The sequence below is a fragment of the Impatiens glandulifera genome, chromosome 5 (assembly GCF_907164915.1).
Source record: "Impatiens glandulifera chromosome 5, dImpGla2.1, whole genome shotgun sequence".
Lineage (NCBI taxonomy): Eukaryota > Viridiplantae > Streptophyta > Magnoliopsida > Ericales > Balsaminaceae > Impatiens > Impatiens glandulifera.
Genome location: NC_061866.1, coordinates 723,742 through 744,776, shown reverse-complemented (window position 1 = coordinate 744,776; position 21,035 = coordinate 723,742). Strand labels below are relative to the sequence as shown.

General features: G+C 28.6%; 2 protein-coding genes across 2 annotated transcripts; both read left to right on the top strand.

The window, feature by feature from the left end:
* Positions 1–8,496: 8,496 nt before the first annotated feature.
* LOC124937775 (putative invertase inhibitor) lies at positions 8,497–8,871 on the top strand. The gene has a single exon (XM_047478093.1). It carries the CDS (start codon positions 8,497–8,499, stop codon positions 8,869–8,871), a length of 375 nt encoding a protein of 124 aa, XP_047334049.1.
* An 8,378-nt stretch (positions 8,872–17,249) lies between these two features.
* Positions 17,250–20,626, top strand: LOC124940351 (gibberellin 2-beta-dioxygenase 2). The gene is made up of 3 exons (XM_047480864.1): positions 17,250–17,644; positions 19,847–20,228; positions 20,344–20,626. The coding sequence occupies exons 1-3, from the start codon at positions 17,250–17,252 to the stop codon at positions 20,617–20,619; spliced, it is 1,053 nt and encodes a 350-aa protein (XP_047336820.1). The 3' UTR covers positions 20,620–20,626.
* Positions 20,627–21,035: the final 409 nt, after the last annotated feature.

The following is a 21,035-nucleotide window of genomic DNA, read 5'->3' as shown; positions in this document are numbered from 1 at the left end:
TGAATAATACCTAATTAAAATACTAAATATTTTGGTAATTCTATCCAAATAAAAAATTATTACTAACAGACAAATAAACTATTTAGTATTGCCAAAATTATTAACTTCAAATATTTGAAACATTCGTACAGTTGTTATCCCTTATGGGTGATGGTTATGCTAACATATTCAGGGAATCAAAAGCAGTCATGCAAAATGTAAAGAAACAATGTTCTTCCTCTTTTATTACTCTTGGTGTCTCTCCATGTAAAAATGTCTCTCATGCCCATAAACTTTGTAAATAGGTGTGTAACAGTCTTTGTATATAGGGGATATGGATGCTTGTAACTCCTCATTCAAGCCTTCTTAATATATGTTAGATTTAGCCAAAAAAAATAGATATGGCCAAGAAAGTAATCACTCTCAAATCCAATAGTGGTATGATGTGCATTATATGACAAGGTTTTTTCTATTGGTTTGATAAGTACATCTTTAGACTAGTGTAAATCAAATATAATCTTAAAACTGGACAACATGAATACTTGGGATAAGAGAACTAATATCAGAACTAATTCCAACAGAAGCTTCTATTTCTCTGCCATTGATTTGTTATAATGCCTAATTTCAAGAAGAAATTCACAACATTAAGAAAAATGAAGATTAATTAAGCATCTATAATTATAGACATAGATGATTGATTGATTCCCCAGGCCATAACACAAATTTAAGATGCAACAACAACATGGGTTTGTTTAAAAAACGATTGTTTGTTTAAACATATACAGGAATGAATTTCTTTCTTTCTCTGTTCATTAAGAATGAAGAAATAAAGATTTAGTAAAGCAGATTGCAATTATAGATAGAGACAAACATTAGATGATTCCTCTTCTAGGCAGAGATTAGATAAGAAGAAAAGAAATATTGAGAGAATTGGAATTGAAGATATGAAATTGATGAGATTAAAGAAAGACATAGTAGTAGTAGGTACCTTTTTAAAGGAGGAATTGAGATGGAATAAAGCTGAAGGTAGTAGTAATCAATCAATTATGTAAGAATGAAGGTTGTTGTTGTAAAAATGGATAAGAGAAAAACAATATATATCCAGTTTAATCAAATAAGTGATTTTTGACCAGAAGTGTTTAGACTTTAGAAGAATCTGGACCTAGAGAAACAATTAATTAATCAATTGCAAACAACTGCTTCTCTTACAATTTAAAATATCCATTAATTAGCTTATTAAGTCGATTCATAAAATTAGGTTTACCACATTTGACCATCCAAAAAGCTAAAGAATCATATCTACAATTCAAGCACCTATTCATGGTTCATAACTGGAAGGTGGTAATCTTTGTTAGATAAAACTGTAACAGCCAAATTTCAGTTGTATAATAAAAAAGGGAAATGATAAAGAGAATTCATAGCTACTTATGAACCTATAAATTTATAAGAACAAATATAGAATTGCAAACAAATATAGAAGAACAAGAATCAGAAGTCATTTATCTCTTAAGAAAATCAGAAAAAACCAGATTGCATCCCAGTTTTTGATTCATTGTTCACTTAGTCAAATTGTGCATCTTTCGTCTCGACACCTTCTATATTCTATCCATATTTACATTATCAATGGCTTCCAATAAAGACAGTTTTTCCTAGATGATGCAAAGAGAGAATCACAGTTACACGCACACTAGTGTAAAGAGAGAATCACTGAGTGCGAAACAGATAGATATAGAAAGGTTCACAGACAAATGAGTTCACATACAAGATTGGATGGCCATTAATACCAAAAGTGATTCATTTATTCTTAATTTACTTAGTATGAATTTGGAGATATTATTTATTAAATTTGGGCAGAAAGAAATTTCATTTTTACAAGAGCTAAGAATTACAAGTTTGACGAGATATCTTATGGGACTTTTGAGACATGATCACACACATGTAAATGAATTCCAATTTTATAAAAGAATTGGGAGACATAAAATAACCTCGGTAAAAATCCTATTTTTACACTCAAATAATTAAAATAAATATATTCAATCTAACATGATAATCATACTTGATTGATAGACAAAAAATTTAAAATAATTAATTAATTCGCGAATGACCATTTTTTGCCTATTCCGAATTGATTCAAATGTAATTTTCAAAATACTCAGAACTTTAGCATTTTGACATTTCCACAACGATCAACTCGAAAAATGTGGAATTTTGAGTATAATATTGCTATTAGATATTTTCAACGAAAAGAATCCCGGTGGTCATTTTGTGAAATTTAACATAAACGCAACATTTTTCATAAAATACGAAATCCTTGAAACTAATACTGTATAATGTCCGTAATTTTAAAGAGGCCGTTAGGAGGATAGTCGTGGTTAATATCCATAATAAATATTAACCACGGCGTTAGGAGTATAGCCGTGATTAATATCCATGAATATTAACCACGACGTTAAAAGGATTGTCGTGGTTAATATTTAAGGATATTAACGTCGGTTATCCTCCTAACGTCGTGGTTAATATTCATGGATATTAACCACGACTATCCTTCTAACACCGACATTGATAATTAAACTATCAACGTCGGCTCTCCTCACCTAACGTCGTGGTTAAAGATCATAATACTTTAACGTCGAATTCTTTAGTGTCCACGGTCGACGTCTTTAGTCGCCGACGCTAATAACTATTAGTGTCGGCAATGGGTTTTTTAACGACGAATTATGTCGTCATTAATGATGTGATTTCTAGTAGTGTTCGATAGATATCTAATTTTGAAAAAGTAGATGACAAAAATTCGTCTTGGGTCTAATCGGTATTTTTGTTTCAGTCGATTGTTGTACTTGAAAAATAAGACACTCAGTTTGTGACAAACAAAGGTAAAAAATTATTTTGACATAATAAATAATTGTTAAGGTGGAGGTACAAAAAGTTATTTCATGAATGGCTCGAACAAAGGTGAAGATTGAAGTGTTGAACCCACTTATTTCTTGTGGCTTGACTTTTGTCAAGGTGGAGATTGTTCAATTTGTAATTTATTTATCACATCTCAGTAAACGCGATATTCGCTCAAGGTGGGGATTGTTGGATTTTTGGCTCATATATTTTAGAGTTTATATACTGGAATGAGCTTTAAGCCTTTATTGGACTTATGAGTAGTTGTTTAGTCTTTTTGGATTTTTATGTACTCCTCTACATAGAGACATTGTAACCTAGAGTTACATGGACTATTATTCCACGAAAAATCAATAGAATGGACGACTCCCCTAAGATGTAAAAATTATTGGTCGAACCTCATTATATATCGTGTTCTTTATTATTCTTTACCACTTATTTTTATATCTTCTTTTATCGTATATTTATATTAGATTTTTTCTCAACATACTCTCGTACTACCTTGGTATCAAGATGGACCAAAAGAAAGATAGCATCAAGGTAGCAGCAAGCTTATACGAAGAAGGTGTTGAAATAGTTCGCAATGAAGGATTACAACTCAAGCAAATATTCGATGGAAGAAAAGCTCCAGCTCGGAAAGGATGTGAAATGAAACTTAGTGGATTCGAAGGAGTATAGGCATATCGTTACGTGTCTCGGGTACTTGACGCACACTCGACCCGATATCTCTTATATAGTTGGAATAGTGAGTCGATACATGGAGCAACCTACCACGTTATACCAACAGGCAATAAAACACATTCTTCGTTACATGAAGGGAACAACAAACTATGAGATTCAGTTAATAAAAGGATGAGAAGTTGAAGAACTCGTTGGTTTCACTGACATCGACCTAATTGGTGACATAAACGATAGAAAAAATACTGGAGGGATGGTATTTTATCTCAACGGGAATCTGATCACCTGGCCATCTCAGAAGCAATGAGCTGTTACTTTATCTTCATGTGAGGCAGAATTTTTGCAACTCTTGTAGCATCATGTCAAGGACTTTGGTTGAAAAACTTGTTGAGTGAGGTGCTTAGATGCGAGCCGAGACCGATAATTCTCTATGTCTACAACAAGTCTGCAATAACATTAATGAATAACTCGGTGTTTCATGGACACAACAAACACATTGACACTCAGTTCCATTTCATCTGTGAATGTGTCGAGAATCGACAAATCATCATAGAGTTTGTAAGTACTAGAGAGCAATGTGCATACATTCTAACCATGGCGCTAATAAGAGTCAAATTCGAGGAGATGCAAGAGTTGCTCGGCATAAAGAATCTCGAACCGACAATTCAAGCTTACGGGAAAATTGTGAGTCCAAACATTGATTGTCAACAAATTGAATGTTGTTGGTCTTTATTGTGTTATATCTTGTGTTCTTTATTATTAATTTTTACCACTTTATCTTTATATCTTCTTTTATCGTGTATTTAGATTAGATCTTTTCTCAACATACTCTCGTACTACCTTGGTATCGAGGTAGACCAAAAAAAAAAAGATAACATCGAGGTGAAACAGACAACTTATACGAAGAAGGTGTTAAAACAGTTCGTAATGAAGGATTGCAACCCGAGCAAATATCCGATGGAAGCAAAGTTGCAGCTTGGAAAGGATGTAAAATGAAACTTAGTAGATTCGAAGGAGTATAAGAGTATTGTCAGGTGTCTCGGATACTTGACACACACTCGATCTGATATCTCTTATGTAGTTGGCATAGTGAGTCGATACATGGAGCAACCTACCATGCTATACCAACAGGAAATAAAACACATTCTTCATTACATGAAGGGAACGACGAGCTAGGGGATTTAGTTAATAAAATGATGAGAAGTTGAAGAGTTCGTTGGTTTCACTAACATCGACCTAATTGATGACACAAAATATAGAAAAAATACCGCGGGGATGGTATTTTATCTCAACGGGAATCTGATCACATGGCGATCTCAGAAGCAACGAACTGTTACTTTATCTTCATGTAAGGCAAAATTTATGGCAGCTCTTGCAGCGTCATGTTAGGGACTTTGGCTGAAAAACTTGTTGAGCGAGGTGCTCAGATGCGAGCCGAGACCGGTAATTCTCTATGTCGACAACAATTCTGCAATAACATTATTGAATAACTCGGTGTTTCATGGACACAACAAACACATTGACACTCGGTTCCATTTCATTTGTGAATGTGTCGAGAATCGAAAAATTATCATAGAGTTTGTAAGTACTAGAGAGCAATGTGCATACATTCTCACCAAGGCGTTAGTAAGAGTCAAATTCGCGGAGATGCAAGAGCTTCTTGTCGTGAAGAATCTCGAACCGAAAATTCAAAATTACGGGGGAGATTGTGAGTCTAAACATTGATTGTCAGCAAATTGAATGTTGTTGGTCTTTATTGTCGTTATATCTTGTATTATTTTTATAATTTTTTACAACTTTATCTTTATAACTTCTTTTATCGTGTATTTAGATTAGATCGTTTCTCAACATACTCTCGTACTACCTTGATATCGAGTTGGAGTAAAAGAAAGATAACATCGAGGTGAAGTAGGCAACTTATACGAGGAAGGTGTTGAAACAGTTCGCAATGAAGGATTACAACCCGAGTAAATATCCGATGGAAGCAAAGGAGTGAAATGAGTATAGGAATTTCATTAGGTGTCTCGGGTACTGGATGCACACTCGACCCGATATCTCTTATGTGTTTGTCATAGTGAATCGATACATGAAGAAACCTAACACGCTATACTAGCATGCAATAAAACAGATTCTTCGTTACTTGAAGGGAACGACGATCTATAGGATTCTGTTAATAAAAGGATGAGAAGTTGAAGAACTCGTTGGTTTCACTAACATCGACCTAATTGATGACACAGACGATATAAAAAATACCGGAGGGGTGATATTTTATCTCAACGGGAATCTAATCACTAGGCGATCTCAGAAGAAACGAATTGTTACTTTATCTTCGTGTAAGGCAGAATTTATACGACGAAGGATTCGTCGTGGAGAATGAAGTTTCGTTGATTAGCGAAGGATCTAACTAAATGTTTGGACCTATGAATCTAAGTTTGAAAAATTAGAGAATTTTCCTCTAAAATAATAAATAAATAAATAAAATGACATAGAAAACAATTTAATCGGCATAAACTAACGGTGTTAGCGAGAAATATTAAATATAACAAAATATTCTAAGTAGAGTCCTTAAAACCACAAAATTGAGGAGAGACCTAGACAACTTTTCAACAAAAGTCTTAAATTTGTAATTTATCCCATTAAAATATATATATATATAATATTTTATACTTATCTGATAGTAAAGAATATATAGAGTATAATTTAAAAAGAAATTAAAAAATTGAGTTAAAATTTTGAAAAATAATTGATAAGAGATATTAATTTAAATAAGATATCTTTGTTGATCTTCAAAACACAAATGTAAAGTGCACTTTCGGATGAAGCGTGCTTCACTTATATCTCATGAACACTTCAAGTAAAGTGCACTCTCGGATGAAGAGTGCTTCACCTATATTAACGCTCTAAATGAAAGTGAATCGCGTCGCTTCACCCGTTTGAATACTTTACTTGTATTTAGAGTGTTAATAGAGGTTAAACGTTTCACCTAAGAGTACTCCTCACTCTTTTTAAAAGCTTTGAAAATATTTAAAAAATAAAAATAATATATACTAATTATAAATAATATTAACTGAGATAAATTAACATAAATATAAATTAATTAATAAAATATTTTATATAAATAAATAAACATACAAAAATATTATATACTAAATATGAATAATATTATATATTAAATATTTTTTTATTTTGATACAATTTTAACATAATGTTATTAATAAAAAAATATTTTATTTAAATTTTAAAAATATAAAACAAATTTATTAAAAAATATTTTTTAATAAGTTGAAATAATTTAAATTTTAAGTAATAATTTAATTAATAATATATATATATATATTTAAAATGATATTTATACATAATCTTATAAATTTATAAAGAAAATTATTAATAATCTGTAAGAGAGAGAAATAAAGTAAAATAAAATGAATTAATTTTTTAAAGCTTTTAAATAGTTCATAAATTTCTATTATTTAATTTATAATATTATTCAGTAACAAAAAAAAAGCCTTTATATTATTTAAAATATATATTATTAAATCAATATTGAATAAAAAAATAATTAAAAAAACTGAAACTTTAAAAATATTTATATTAAAACATATATATAAAAAATATCTTATACTTTTATATATATATTATAATTTAAGAAGAAATCTAATAATTGAGTTAAAAATTTGAAAATTAATTGATAAGAGATAATAATCTTCAACTTTACCATTAAATAAAAAGATAACACAAATGTTATAAATCTTTACTCAAAGAGATTTAATGAGTTAACATGTTTGTGAATGTTTGATGTGAAATTTATATATATATATATATATATATATATATATATATAATTGGGGTGAACAAATGGGTAAACCAATCCGTTTTGTCCAAACTTAATTTATTCAATTCGTAATACAAACTATTTTACTAATTAATACGGATACATATTGGATTGAAAATGGTTTGAATAATCCAAACTAAAACATATTTATATATATCAACTTGAAATTAGTCAACAATATATTTTTTTTAAATTCGAATTTTTCATTCTTATTAAATTTAAATCTGAAAAAAATAAAAAAATAAAATAAAATAATAATAATAAAAATAAAAATAAATATCATTGTCAAAGTTATGATAAATAAAATATATATTATATTGAAATGAAATTTAATTTAAAGAAAAATAAATTAAAAATATAATTTTATTTAGATAGTTTGGATAATTTGGATAATCCTAATCCATTCCGATTTAATTCAATCCGAACTCAATCCGATTCGATCTTAATTCAATCCGAAATATCCAATCCAAATTAATATTTAGGATTCGGATTAGATTGGATTTCGATTAATCCACTCAATGCTTATCCCTATTTATAATAAATGTTTTCCATTCATACTAGATATCTATTAAATTAAAGTTGACACAAATGTTATTTAATGAGTTAGAATATTTGTAGTTAAATGTGAATTTATTTATATTTAAAATAATATAAATAAGAAACAACTAACATTAAGAGACTATATATATATATATTATAAATGTATATATTGTTAGTTCAATTTTTTATACATCCCTATTTACTTTCTTGAAGGAAAATATTATAGAAATATATTACTATTTAAAAATAAATATATATTTATGAAAACATTATATTATAGATTTTCTAAATCCTTATGCATAGACTAGTTTTTGCTTCATGCTTCCATCTATATATACTAATCTGATTCATATAATCCTCCATATGCACAACTTCCATAACCAAATTGATTCAGCTTCTTATTCATTATTTCTTCTTAATTTCACATTTATGAAATGATGAAATCAACTAGTATTGTTCTCACGACGATTTTTCTTCTTCTCCTTTGTGAGTACTCTTCTGCGGATTTGATTTACGATACTTGTCAGAAAACTAAATACTCTAGTTTATGTATCTCCATTTTCCGTGCAAACTCTCGCATGGCCACTTCAGATGTGAAAGGACTAGGCTACTACATGTTCGAGAAGTCGCTCATTCAGGCCATCACCAACCTCAATCAAATCTCCTCTCTTATGAGAACCACGGAGGACCCTGCCGCCAAAAGATGCCTCTCCGCTTGTGATGTGGAGTACACGGATATAATAGATAATCTTCATCTAGCCGTGGTACAGTTGAACTCCAATGCTTTCACAAAGTCAGTGTCGACTGGAAATGCAGCCATCCTTACATATTGGAATTGTGAACGCTCTTTCGGCAATGAATTGACCAAGCCACGATCTCCCATAACCAAAATTAATCATGATTTCTTTCAGCTTGTCACAATAGCCATTAACATTGTGCAAACCCTAGAATAAGATGTTTATTTTTGAATTATGGATACTAAATATAAAGAATCGATCATTGTCTTTGGTTTCACTTTAATATATATATATAATCAAGGTAACATTATTTTCATTTATATCTAAATCAATATTGAAATGAAAATATACACTTCATTGGAGATGGGGAAGGTAGACTAGTCCCTCATTTTGTTGACACCAACAATAGCCACGTTTGATATCAGCCACCGTGCTAAACTAATTAAGAAGGATGTATAGGCAAAATAACAAGGAATTGGTCACTTGTATATGCAAAATAATAAGTGATTGTCCAAGTGACCCATCCCTATTTCGACAACAATTAATTACCATCTTCTTAGAAAAGCCCAATTTTTTTTTTCAAATTGACATAAAAATAACAAATATGAGAAATGATATAGTGGGAAATATTATTTTCCAAATAAAGTGTGGGGAAATGATGTAGGAGAGTAAATTTTCAACCCTGGATACATATCATACCCTACATTTTTTTGTTAAAATATTTCCGTAAAAAGGAGATTAAAACAAAGGGGCTCACTATTGAGGTGTTTCTTGTCATTGGGTCGGGTTTTATCTTTTAGGTAAGTAAATGGGTTAGGATTTTCTATTATGAAAACGAGTCAGAATTTTCTATTATCAAAACGGGTTAGGGTATAAATATATTTTTTGATCTTTTTCTGTTAACATAATAAGGTTGAGAGAGAGAGTGAGTAGATCTAGAGTTTTCTGATTCCTTATTTGTTTTTTGGTTGATCCAAAGGGAGAGAAAATCAGAATTACTAGACTTTGTGCATTCTGATGTATGTGGGCCAATGAAGTTAAGATCACTTGGTGGTACATACTATTTTGTAACATTCATTGATGACTATCTCCAAAAGATTTAGGCCTATACATTGAAGACGAAAGATCAAGTGCTAGACACAATCAAATTGTTTCAAGCCTTAATTGAGAAGGAATTTAGAAAAAAATGTGAAATGTATTCGAGTAGATAACGGGGTAGAGTACATTGGACATTTTGATGAGTATTGTCGACAATAGGGTATTTGTCACAAAAATTGCATCTTACAACACCACAATTAAATGGGATGGCTGAAAGAATGAATATGACACTATTTGAAAGAGTGAGATGTGTGCTTTTACAAGCAAAGTTGCCAAAACACTTTTAGGGTGAAGCATTGAGTATAATGAAACATTTGTTAAATCTCACACCATGTGTTCCTTTGACTTTAATGTGTCAAACCATATTTTGAGTGGTAAAATGGCTCTTATGATCATCTTAGAGTATTTAGGTGTATGTCTTATGTGGATGTTCTCAAATATGAGAGGTCAAAGTTAGAAGACAAGACCAAGAAGTGTGTGTTTGTCGGTTAAGAACTAGATGAGTTGGAATATCGGTTTTTTTGATCTGGTTAATAAGAAGCTTATTCGTAGTCGCGATGTTGTATTTATGGAGGATTATATACCATTGAAGATATCGACAAGGTAGACGAGGTTGTTCCCACTCAAGTAATGAGAAAATGGTTAAAATGAATTTAATTTCAGTTGCTTCTAATTTGATAGGCACCAACAACGATCAAACTGAAAAACAAATTCAATGGTTTGAGGTAGTAGATGGAGAAGATTTACGTTTGTCGGAGTTTGCACTGTTTGATCGACTTTAAGCGTTGACACTTGTTGGTTATTTATGGGGCTATATTATGAACGGTGAAGATCTGTTTTTTGAGGCTTCTAAGTCAATTGAAGAGAAATCTGAATTGCAGAATTGATAAGATTGGTTGATCTTACTCTTTTTGTTCTTTGTTGTTATTTGTCAAGATTGTTGTGTGATCTTGATACAATTAATTAGTGACTCTAATTTGATTATAACTAGAGTGAACCCATGTTTGTAACATTGTTGATTATAGTTGATTGTTAAGTGGTCTGACTAGTCCCGTGGTTTTTTACTCTCAATTAGAAGAAATGTTTTTTACGCTAAAACTTATTTTGCATTATCGTTTTGATTTCATTCTGTTTTGCTCATCTCCTATTCTCAGTTAATTGGGAAAGCGTTCTGTTTTGAAGAATACATTTTCCCATCATCTTTGAACTCTACATTAATATTCTTAAACAAGACATCTTCAAACAAAACTATTATGTAGCTGTATTTTTCATTACTTTTCGCAAACCATTCTTCTTTCTCTTTTGGAAAGAGAAATTGAGAAATGTGCATAAGGATAGAGAAATTGTGAAATGGCAAGAGAATGAGACATCTTTTTTTGTACTCAATATACCAAAAACCGCAATGAAATTTGTTGGAAAGAGTGAAGTTGCGTTCAGTAAATAAGAATGTGAATCGATATTTCTAGAATCATGAAACGCCAAGGCCGTTATAGAGTACTGAAGTTCGTGTGTCTTCTGAATATCTTTAGAAGAATAGGTCGGATATGTTGTATTGGAGGGATGACTGAGTTCATTTAAGCAACTAACTCTCGGGAAATAAAATATGGATATAAGATAGAGTAAAAATAAGTAAAACACAGATTATTCTATCGTTTTGGAAGGTGGGATAGAGACTTTGACCGGAATGTGAGACAGTATATTCGAAACCATTATAAGTAGTTACACTCAAACTTTTAAAATGGTTAAAAATGTTTAAAATAAATTAACATATTTGATTGAGATTATGAATGAGATTTGATTGTAAAATAAATTTCATATTTATGTTTCAAGTCCCTCTTTTCTATTTAATTGTAAAAAGTTTAACACTTATTCTATTACATATTTTTTTTCATCATTCAATTTTATTACCTTTTACGTACACGATTCATTAAATAGAACAATTATAATTCGTCATACTGTATCCAATTTTATTCTGTTTGGGAAGGTTTTTCTGCAATTTGATCGATAATTGAACGGGATAGAGTCGGATGATATTGTGTTCCCCGTCTCGACTCCGTTCCAACCAAACACTAATAAACATAATAATATATATATATATATATATATATATATATATATATATATATATATATATATATATATATATATATATATTATAAATATATTATAAACTTTTATATTTTATAAAAGTTTTAAGTATATTATTTTTTGTATAATAATATATTATATGAAAACATTATCTTATATTATTTTATCCTAATTTCTTTTATGATAATATAAAATAAATTGTTATTTTCGGGAAACAAAAATAGTAGTAAAAAATGATGGATTCTGATAGATCGAGGGTGTATTCTTAATTTTATTGTAAATTCATTTTTTTCTCAATTTAGATTTTGCTTTAGTTTATATTTTTATTTTCTAGAAAAAGGAAAGAAAACAAATGTAGATTAGTTGGACAGCGGCAAAAGTTGAAAACAGCTTCTCTTTAATCTTTTTTTGACCATTATGTACTTACAATATATATGGTCAAGAATAAATGGTCTCATTTTACACTATGTCTTGTTTACTCACATGCCAACTAATTTTACACTCACAAAGTCCACTCGTTTAATTTGTTTTTTCTCATCATAAATCTTAAGATCCCATTCATACCATTCCCATACTTCAAAAGTCTTAATAATTAGCCACATCGAAATACTTCCATATGCCTAGTCCAACAAGTGTTTTCTTATAGTAAATATATTTAAAATTATACATGATTGTTGAGTGGGCTTGAAAAAAAAATTGGATAGAATAAAAAAATTAACGAAAAAATTCTGAATAAAATGAGTGGATAAATGTAATTTTAATATTTTTTTAATAATTAAATAAATAAATAGTGAATTATATTAAAAACTTTTAATAAATTAGTTGTTATTGTCAAATTTTAACCTTAAAAAAAAGTCTTTTGTTTCGGGGTAGGCAAAACCAACCTAGATCCGTTCCGGTATATATAGAATAAATTTAGGAACTTGATAGAAAGTAATTTCAATCCACTGTAATATAAAAAAAAATTATATTATAAATAAAACTCAACATCTTGTAGTAGCATTTAAAAGGTAATAAATTTTTAAAAATAAATTGCTTATGTGTTAAGAAACAAAACAAAAAATGTACATTTAACAAAAAAAAAATTATTATAAAAGAACCTAAATAAATATTGATAAATTTTACAGTCCAAAGTTCTACAAACAAACCAAATAAGATTAAAAAAAAAAAAAAAAAAAAAAAAAAAAAAAAAAAAAACACCTATAAATTATAGTAAGAATGGATGCTTTGCGAGAATTCTCGTACACGGTGAATAACCAAATTTCAATTGAAATCCAATTTTTCAAATAAATCAATACGCATCAATTAAAAGAAGATCAAATTCTAATTCTAAATTTTCACTAATAAAATTAGTCACTATCAAACACACAAAAACAATTAAAACACAAAAACAACATACAATAATTCATAGAATAATATGGAAAAATCATCCACACCTTACAAAATACACACTTCTCTAAAATCTTTCAAACAAAACGAGAGGATAAATTTTTTCATGAAATAAATCATATTAACCTTGGTAGCTACACTTCGAACAAATATTGTAACCATTTTCGAATTTGACATCACCCAATTGATTCCAAATATGGTACTCCATATGTTTTGCACATTTATTGCAAGATAATAAAACTAAATATATATTTATGTCGACAACCAGAATGCAAGCGGTTTGATTGAGCTTGTCCATGAAAAGTTAACATTAAAGTTGATAATAATATTTGTAAAATGAGAATTTAATATGTTCCCATTAAGATTAAGATGAAAGTCCTTCCTAATTAATACTTTTCTTCTTGTTGTCTTATGTCTTGTTTGGTAATTGGTGCGAACAAGATGCCTCGCGTGGTCAAAACCAAATCAGAAGATGCCCTACTTTGACTTGGTCAAAATTATATAAAATAAATTATTTTTTGTTGATTATATTAAATATAGTTGTTACTCCAAAAATCCCTAAACTGTGAATATTTAATCTACAAATTGAAAGAAATAGTTAATTTATTTTAAATTATTAGCAGATCGAGTTCAAAATTTTAATAGTGTAAATTTAAGATATATATATCCATGAATTTCTTTAATTTTGTCTGCGCCTCCAATTTAGCCCTTTATATATATGTATATATATATAACAAATTAATAAATCAATAATTATATTCGGAAAATTATCATGCAAAATATTTAAACACTCCATATGAATTATAGTCTTAAATATCAAATAATAGCAGCCACTACTAGAACTAAAGCTCTACTTAATCGTATTAACTTTTTAAATTTAAATAATAATAATATTTTGCTTCATTCATCAGATACCAAAAAATTATTTTTATAGGAATTGTATTGATTATGTCGTGAGTCGTGGCAGAAAAGGATTTGATTGATTATTGAAATGAGAAAATTAGGATATTGCATTTGTACTTGGGCACTTAGCAATTCTCATAGAGTACTTATTGTTTAGATTTATTTCTATTGGACCACCAAACATTGAAGCTCTAGTTTGCAGCCACTTGGCAAGCAATTAAGAATGGGGATCATAGAAATAATCAAATAGAACTCATAATTTGAACTAATTAATTAGGAGCTACTTCTAAAATTACTTCATTATGACATAATTTGAAGTCATTTATTCAAAATAATATCAAACATTTGTTTTTAGTATCTATTTGAATACAATAATTTCGTAAGTTACATATTAATATTAATCCTAATATATGATATTTTTTTTTAAAAAACGGTTAAAACTATTTAATTAAAATTTCAAAAGTAGGAGAGTCTGAAATTAAAATTAGATAAACTCTAACTATGATTAAGGTTAATAATCTAAAGACCTTAAAAAAATTAATTATTAACATTCATACATTTTAAAAAAAACAGAGATTACATAGTAAAAAAAAAAAGACTACATTCAGATGTAGTCATCCGTTTTTAATGGGAGGTCTTCCTCCCTTTTTTTTTTTTTTCATTCCTCTGACAATAAAAAAAAAGATTATATTAAAGAGAATGATAAATATTATTATTTCTCATTTTAAATTAATATATAAATGTATATACTATGAAAAACTCTATCAAGCAAATCAACTTTTAGTCTAGTATATACATAGTTACATTAATTAAATTATTCTAATAAATTTAAATGATTATAATTTGTTATGAAATTTATGAACTATTATATATATATTTTGTTAAGCATTACTTATATTGTATTTAGATTATAATTTCTAGGTTAAAATTAAATTAAATTAAATTAAATATATTAAGGGATGAAATGGAAATTACTATTTTTATGTTAACTAGCATGATTGGTTGCAATAAAAGGGACAGCTGTGTATAGTTTTTTCCCACAATTATTAGTGAAAGATTAATTAACCAAGTGTTTAACTTTAACTGTCTGCAGCATACATGTGCTTAATAATTAATTCAACTCTATATAATTAAGGTTTTTAATTACTTTATGCATGCACGCTTTAATTAACTATTGCTCACGGTCACGGGTCTACTTGCAAAGTTTATTTAGCGGATAATTAATTATGTGTTATTTGTTTTTTAAATAATTCATGAATATTAAAAAATGACAACAAATTATTTAATCACAACAAATAAACCTGACATTAGAATTAGAAAGAAAAAATAAACAAAGGTCAAAAAACACGAGACGTAATGGTGTTGTACAAACTAATTATTGAGTTTTCATAGATTATCTAGAGATGATAACTCTCAACCGACTCAGCCAACTTCTCAGAAATGAATCTTAGAAGATATCATAATAATATTATGAATATTATGCATTTGAGGATTACGCTTATTCAAATAATAGTAAGAATTAAATATTTGCATCTCTTTAATTACTTCACCTTTTTTTCTTACAATATATATTTCATTTTTATCATTTATTCAACTACATTTATATATAAAATACAAAAAAATAATTTTGGGGATTAACTATATATGTATATATAACATTTACTATCAAAATAAAACCTAGAAAAAAAACATTTTTTGATTCAGAATCTAATAAACAAATCAAAATATGATTATAAAAATAAATCACCCATAAAATTATGGTCACGAGATTCAAAATTAAGATACAATCATCACAACTAATCAAAGCACAAAAACTAGCATACAATTCATACAAAAACATATGGAGAAACCATTGAGATCGATCATACAAATCATACCCACTTACTTAAAATAAGAGAGTTTAGTTAGTAGTGAATGTACCTCTCAAAAATAATTATAACCTAGACCTACGATCCCGCTTTAGTTTTGACATCCATCAAAGTTAAGAATGTCAAGCTCATATTTATGTATGATATATGAGAAATAATAGAGAAAGAGAATTTAAGAGAATGAGTGTGAATAGGAATGATGTAGTATAATTTGACTGAAAAAATAAATCTATCTTTTCTTCCCTTAGACATCTTTTAATTTATCCAATGATGTGATATCACGATTATTCCTTCCGCAATGAGAAATGATACAGAGGAAAATTTTTGACAAAAATTTGAAAGTAATGATTTATCTAGTTTTGAGTGAATTGAAAATTTTATAGGAGAATTCTTTTATATTTTTAATGCACTCAAAATTTAACACATCATTCAGGTCAAGTTTATTATCAAAAAAAATTCTGCTCTTATTGGTGAAAATCTTTAAATTTCATTTCAAAATAATCCACCTGTAGGAAAAGTAAACCCTTTTTTTCTTCTTATATTGCTTGGTTTTATAAAATTAATTTTCTCATTTAATATTTTCATCAAATTAATAACTTAATTTTTCATAGTCTCATTTATGACAGATTATTTAAATAAACAAGACATTGTTTATAATGTTGAAGATACATTTGGGGTTTAGATTAATTATTTTGAAAGGTAAGACGTTTTTTCATTAATCCTTGCCTCGTGATGATCTAAAAAAACCGGAAAAAAACTATTAATACAAATTAAGTTGTGACATATAAGTTGTTACAAGTTAAAAAAAAAAACAAACATCATTTGAATTATCTTTTATTTTAATGTAGCTAATTAATTTGTTGTTAGAAGTAAATTTATCAATTGGGTGTGTTACTTAGTATGTACCTAGGTTACTCCATTAACGGCTCCATTTGTTTGAACTAGCTAGCTAGATTAAATATCGTTATAGTAAATGACTAAATAAAAGCAGTTTGTTATTGGATTTAATTGCCGTTTGCTTTTCTTAGGTGGCTACGACGACATTGACACAAGGGAAATTCATAGTCATTGGCCAGTGGGTATTAATTAATAATTTAATATAATTTTCTGAGGTGGACTGTCGATTTGATGTCATTCATTTTCTACAATGAAATCACAAATTAAAATACACTTTCTCTATCTCTCCTTCCATTTGTCCACTATAAATACTCGTGATTTCCCCTACCCCTTCCAAACAAACAAGTAACCATGGTTGTGTCGTCTCCTATTCCAACAAGTACCATGTCGACCCGAACCAAAAAGACAAAAGCTTTGGGAATTCCCACCATTGATCTCTCTCTCGACAAACCCATGTTGTCGGAAAAGATAGTGGAAGCCCTAGAAGAATATGGGTTTTTTAAGGTAACTAACCATGGAGTCTCCAACGAGATAATATCGGGAATGGAAAAGGAAGCAGACGATTTCTTCTCCAAACCAGATTGGGATAAGCAACTTGCTGGACCAGCCAACCCTTTTGGATATGGCTGCAAGAACATTGGCTTTCATGGTGATAAGGGTGATCTCGAGTATCTTCTTCTCCATACTAAACCTAGTATGATCTTTGAGAGATCCAAATCCATCTCCCCAAACCCTTCAAAGTTCAGGTAATATTATTTATTTATTTCTTTCTTTCTTTATTTCATACACAAAATGGGTCAAATTGGACCGCCCTGTTTCTCCATGAAATGTGGGGAGGGGGGATAGACATGACTGAATGAATTGTCAACAGTTTTGGAAATGGGTTTTATTAGTAAGTGTAGTGGATTTAGTCAAATATTTCTAGATCAATTAGTCTTTTAGCTAAGTGGACGTAATAATAATATAATCATTAAATTTATACCCTTTTATTAATTCAACATTACTATTTTTCCTTTTAGTTTCTCGCCCGGCCGGCAGGCCATTCTGCCGTCCTATTTTATATTAGTAATAATTAATTTATCTCAATTTAATTTGCTCGTAGTTGATATATCCCTTTTTCGCTTCATTGAGATTCTTTTGTCCTAAAATAATGTCTTCTTGCGTATTGATTTATTTTATGCTAATGATAAGTTTTTATTTATATTCTTTTCTTTATATTTTTTTATGAAAAAAATATTAATATTTGTTTATTAAAAATATTTAGATAAATAACTTTTAAGAGTTTTGGTTAATAGATAATAAAATAATTTAAGACAAATAGTATTATATATAAGACTATTAATTTATATAACTAATATTATGGATCAAATTTAGCCAATTATGAAAAAAAAAAACCCTTCAAATGAGTTATCTGAAATTTTGAAAATTTGAAATTATTAAAGATATTTTTAATTAATAAATTAAATTAAATGGTTATAATGATATTATGATAATGATATATAATAGATTAGTTTTTTTTTTTAATTATACATGCTTTCTTAATAATAATAATAATAATAAAGAATCCCTCGTTTAACAAATATGAAAGCTGGAAATTTGTTGTTATTAGTTTAGTTTTTATTTATTTATTATTTTTAATATAAAATATTAAAAGAACATTATCATGACATTTTTTTTAACTTAAAGACTGCCAAGTAAGAATCAAGCATGCAATCTTTTATTCTTAAGAAAGTATCATTGCCATCGAAGTAGTTTAATGAGTTACTAATACAAATATTATGAAATTATACATTTTATTATTTTATATTTCTTGAGGACAAAAGGACAAATGAAATGTACTATTTGATTTTATTTTTTTTGTTAGGCAGAAATTATTTAAATGATTTTATAAATATATATATTGATATTATCATTATTTAATCAAATAATTTATAAACAAAAATATTAAAATATTTTATATTTATTCAAATATATATTTTTATTATATTAACTCTCTCTGATTCTTTTTAAAAAAAATAAAATCATATTTTCAAAATCTCTACCAAACAAGATAATTTAAATAAACCTTTGGTTTATTCAAATAAATCCAATTCAAACAAACCATGAGAAAATAAAAATAAAATAAAAAAGGTTAAATAAGAAAATCAGCTAGCACAAACATGACCCGAACACTCATTTTGAGGCTATTATTGACTTTCTTGCATCAATTATTTACTACTAATTAATTAATTAATTATTTAATTAATTAACAACCCATAGGACCACTAAATTAAACCCACGCATTATTATGCACCAATCTTCCTACTAGCTCTATAATAAATCTTTAATTTATATATTTTTTAAACCCTTTCTTAAAGTTTAAAATATACTGGCTAAATTATCCTAAATTAAAGTAGGGATCATATTGTGGTGAGAGATCGCTATAATTTTTTCATACCAAAAATAAAATCTCTTTAAAAATAAAATAAAATATAAACACAAATTTATTTAAATAAATAAACATATATCGGATAAAAAGCAGTCAAATAAAATACACGTGCAATGCAAATGGTTTCAACTTTGATGGAAGAAATTCCTAAATTAACACGGGATTGACTAAAGTATCGGAAACCCATATAGTCAAAGTTGAAATTTGTGACCAAAATTAGTTGCTGTAATTAAAATAATAATATAGTTATTATTTGGGATCTCAAAAAAAGGTTGTTATAATAAAAATTCACTTTCCAAGTCCATTCATAAGTTGAAAATAATTAGATATAGTCTAAGTTAGCTGGAATGACCTACTTGTCTTTTATTTCTTGCTTCTTAATAGTGACACTTTTAATTATATTCCACCAACTTCTTATGTTTTTTCTAATTAAATCTAATATACTCCATTTTGGTCACCCCTATTTGTTACGAGCTTAATGTTTTACTAACACCATGAATGTTGTTTATTGTTGATGCAGATATGTGGTGAATGATTACGTGGTGGCAGTGCGACAACTCGCATGTGACATTCTTGATCTAACCGCAAAGGGTCTTCGAGTAGATGATAAATCGGTGTTTAGTCGTTTAATAAGGGATGGTGAGAGTGACTCCGTTTTTAGACTCAATTATTACCCGTCACATAAGAAATGGTCCCCTCAGACAAAACTCGATCATCTAGATTGTCATCAACGACCTACGAATTCTCGTATTGGATTTGGTGAGCATTCCGATCCCCAGATCTTGACCATCCTCCGATCAAACGATGTAGAAGGGCTTGAGATATGTTCCCGTGATGGTTTGTGGGTACCGGTCCCTCCAAGTCCATCCGAGTTTTGCGTAATAGCTGGCGATTCTTTACAGGTCAGTACAAGTTAATTATCAAACTAACAATAAATTGATGAAACTATAATGTATAACTTAATTTCTTTACTAAAAAGTTTTTTTTTTTTTTTATTGCGTTTGTGAATTAATTAAGGCTATGACAAATGGAAGGATTCCGGCCCTAAGGCATAGAGTGATTGCAACAATTTCGACAAAACCTAGATTGTCAATGATGTATTTTGGGGCGCCACCTCTCGATGCATGGATTGCTCCTCTACCGGAGATGTCTTCATTAATTTACAAGCCTAGCCTTTACAAACCATTTACATGGGGCGAGTATAAGAGAGCTGCATACTCCTTAAGACTCGGAGATTCGCGTTTAGAACTTTTCGTCAATCGCAACGTCAAGGACAAAGTTGATGCGTTTTAATTTGATCCTTACAAAGCTAGGAGCATATCAAGGTGCATGGATTGATGGTCCTTTTCTAAAGGGAAATTAATTTGTACTATAATTATTATTATTATTGTATATGTAGGTTATGCTGATGAATTCAATACAGCTTGAGTTTTTTAAAATTTTCTATTTTTAAGAGTGCGATGAGCTTGTAGTGTGGTTTTTGATTTATCCAAATTATTTCCTAGCTAGTTTGTCACTTGTCCTAGGGGTAATAAAGGGATTATATATTTACATGTAATAGCTAGTAATTTTTAATTTTTAATGTTACTGAGTAGTATCATTTTTTTGTTATAAATTATTTAGTTGCAAAATGTTAAATTTAATTAGGTTAATTAATTTACAAGTAACTATCAGAATAAGCAAAACTATATATTAAATAACTTGATAAT

Excerpts from the sequence above, each read along its gene's own strand:
- LOC124937775 (XM_047478093.1), top strand. The coding sequence starts at position 8,497 with ATGGCCACTTCAGATGTGAAAGGACTAGGCTACTACATGTTCGAGAAG.
- LOC124940351 (XM_047480864.1), top strand. The coding sequence starts at position 17,250 with ATGGTTGTGTCGTCTCCTATTCCAACAAGTACCATGTCGACCCGAACC. Across the intron at positions 17,645-19,846 it reads CCAAACCCTTCAAAGTTCAG|ATATGTGGTGAATGATTACG; the intron begins GTAATATTATTT and ends TTGTTGATGCAG. Across the intron at positions 20,229-20,343 it reads TAGCTGGCGATTCTTTACAG|GCTATGACAAATGGAAGGAT; the intron begins GTCAGTACAAGT and ends GAATTAATTAAG.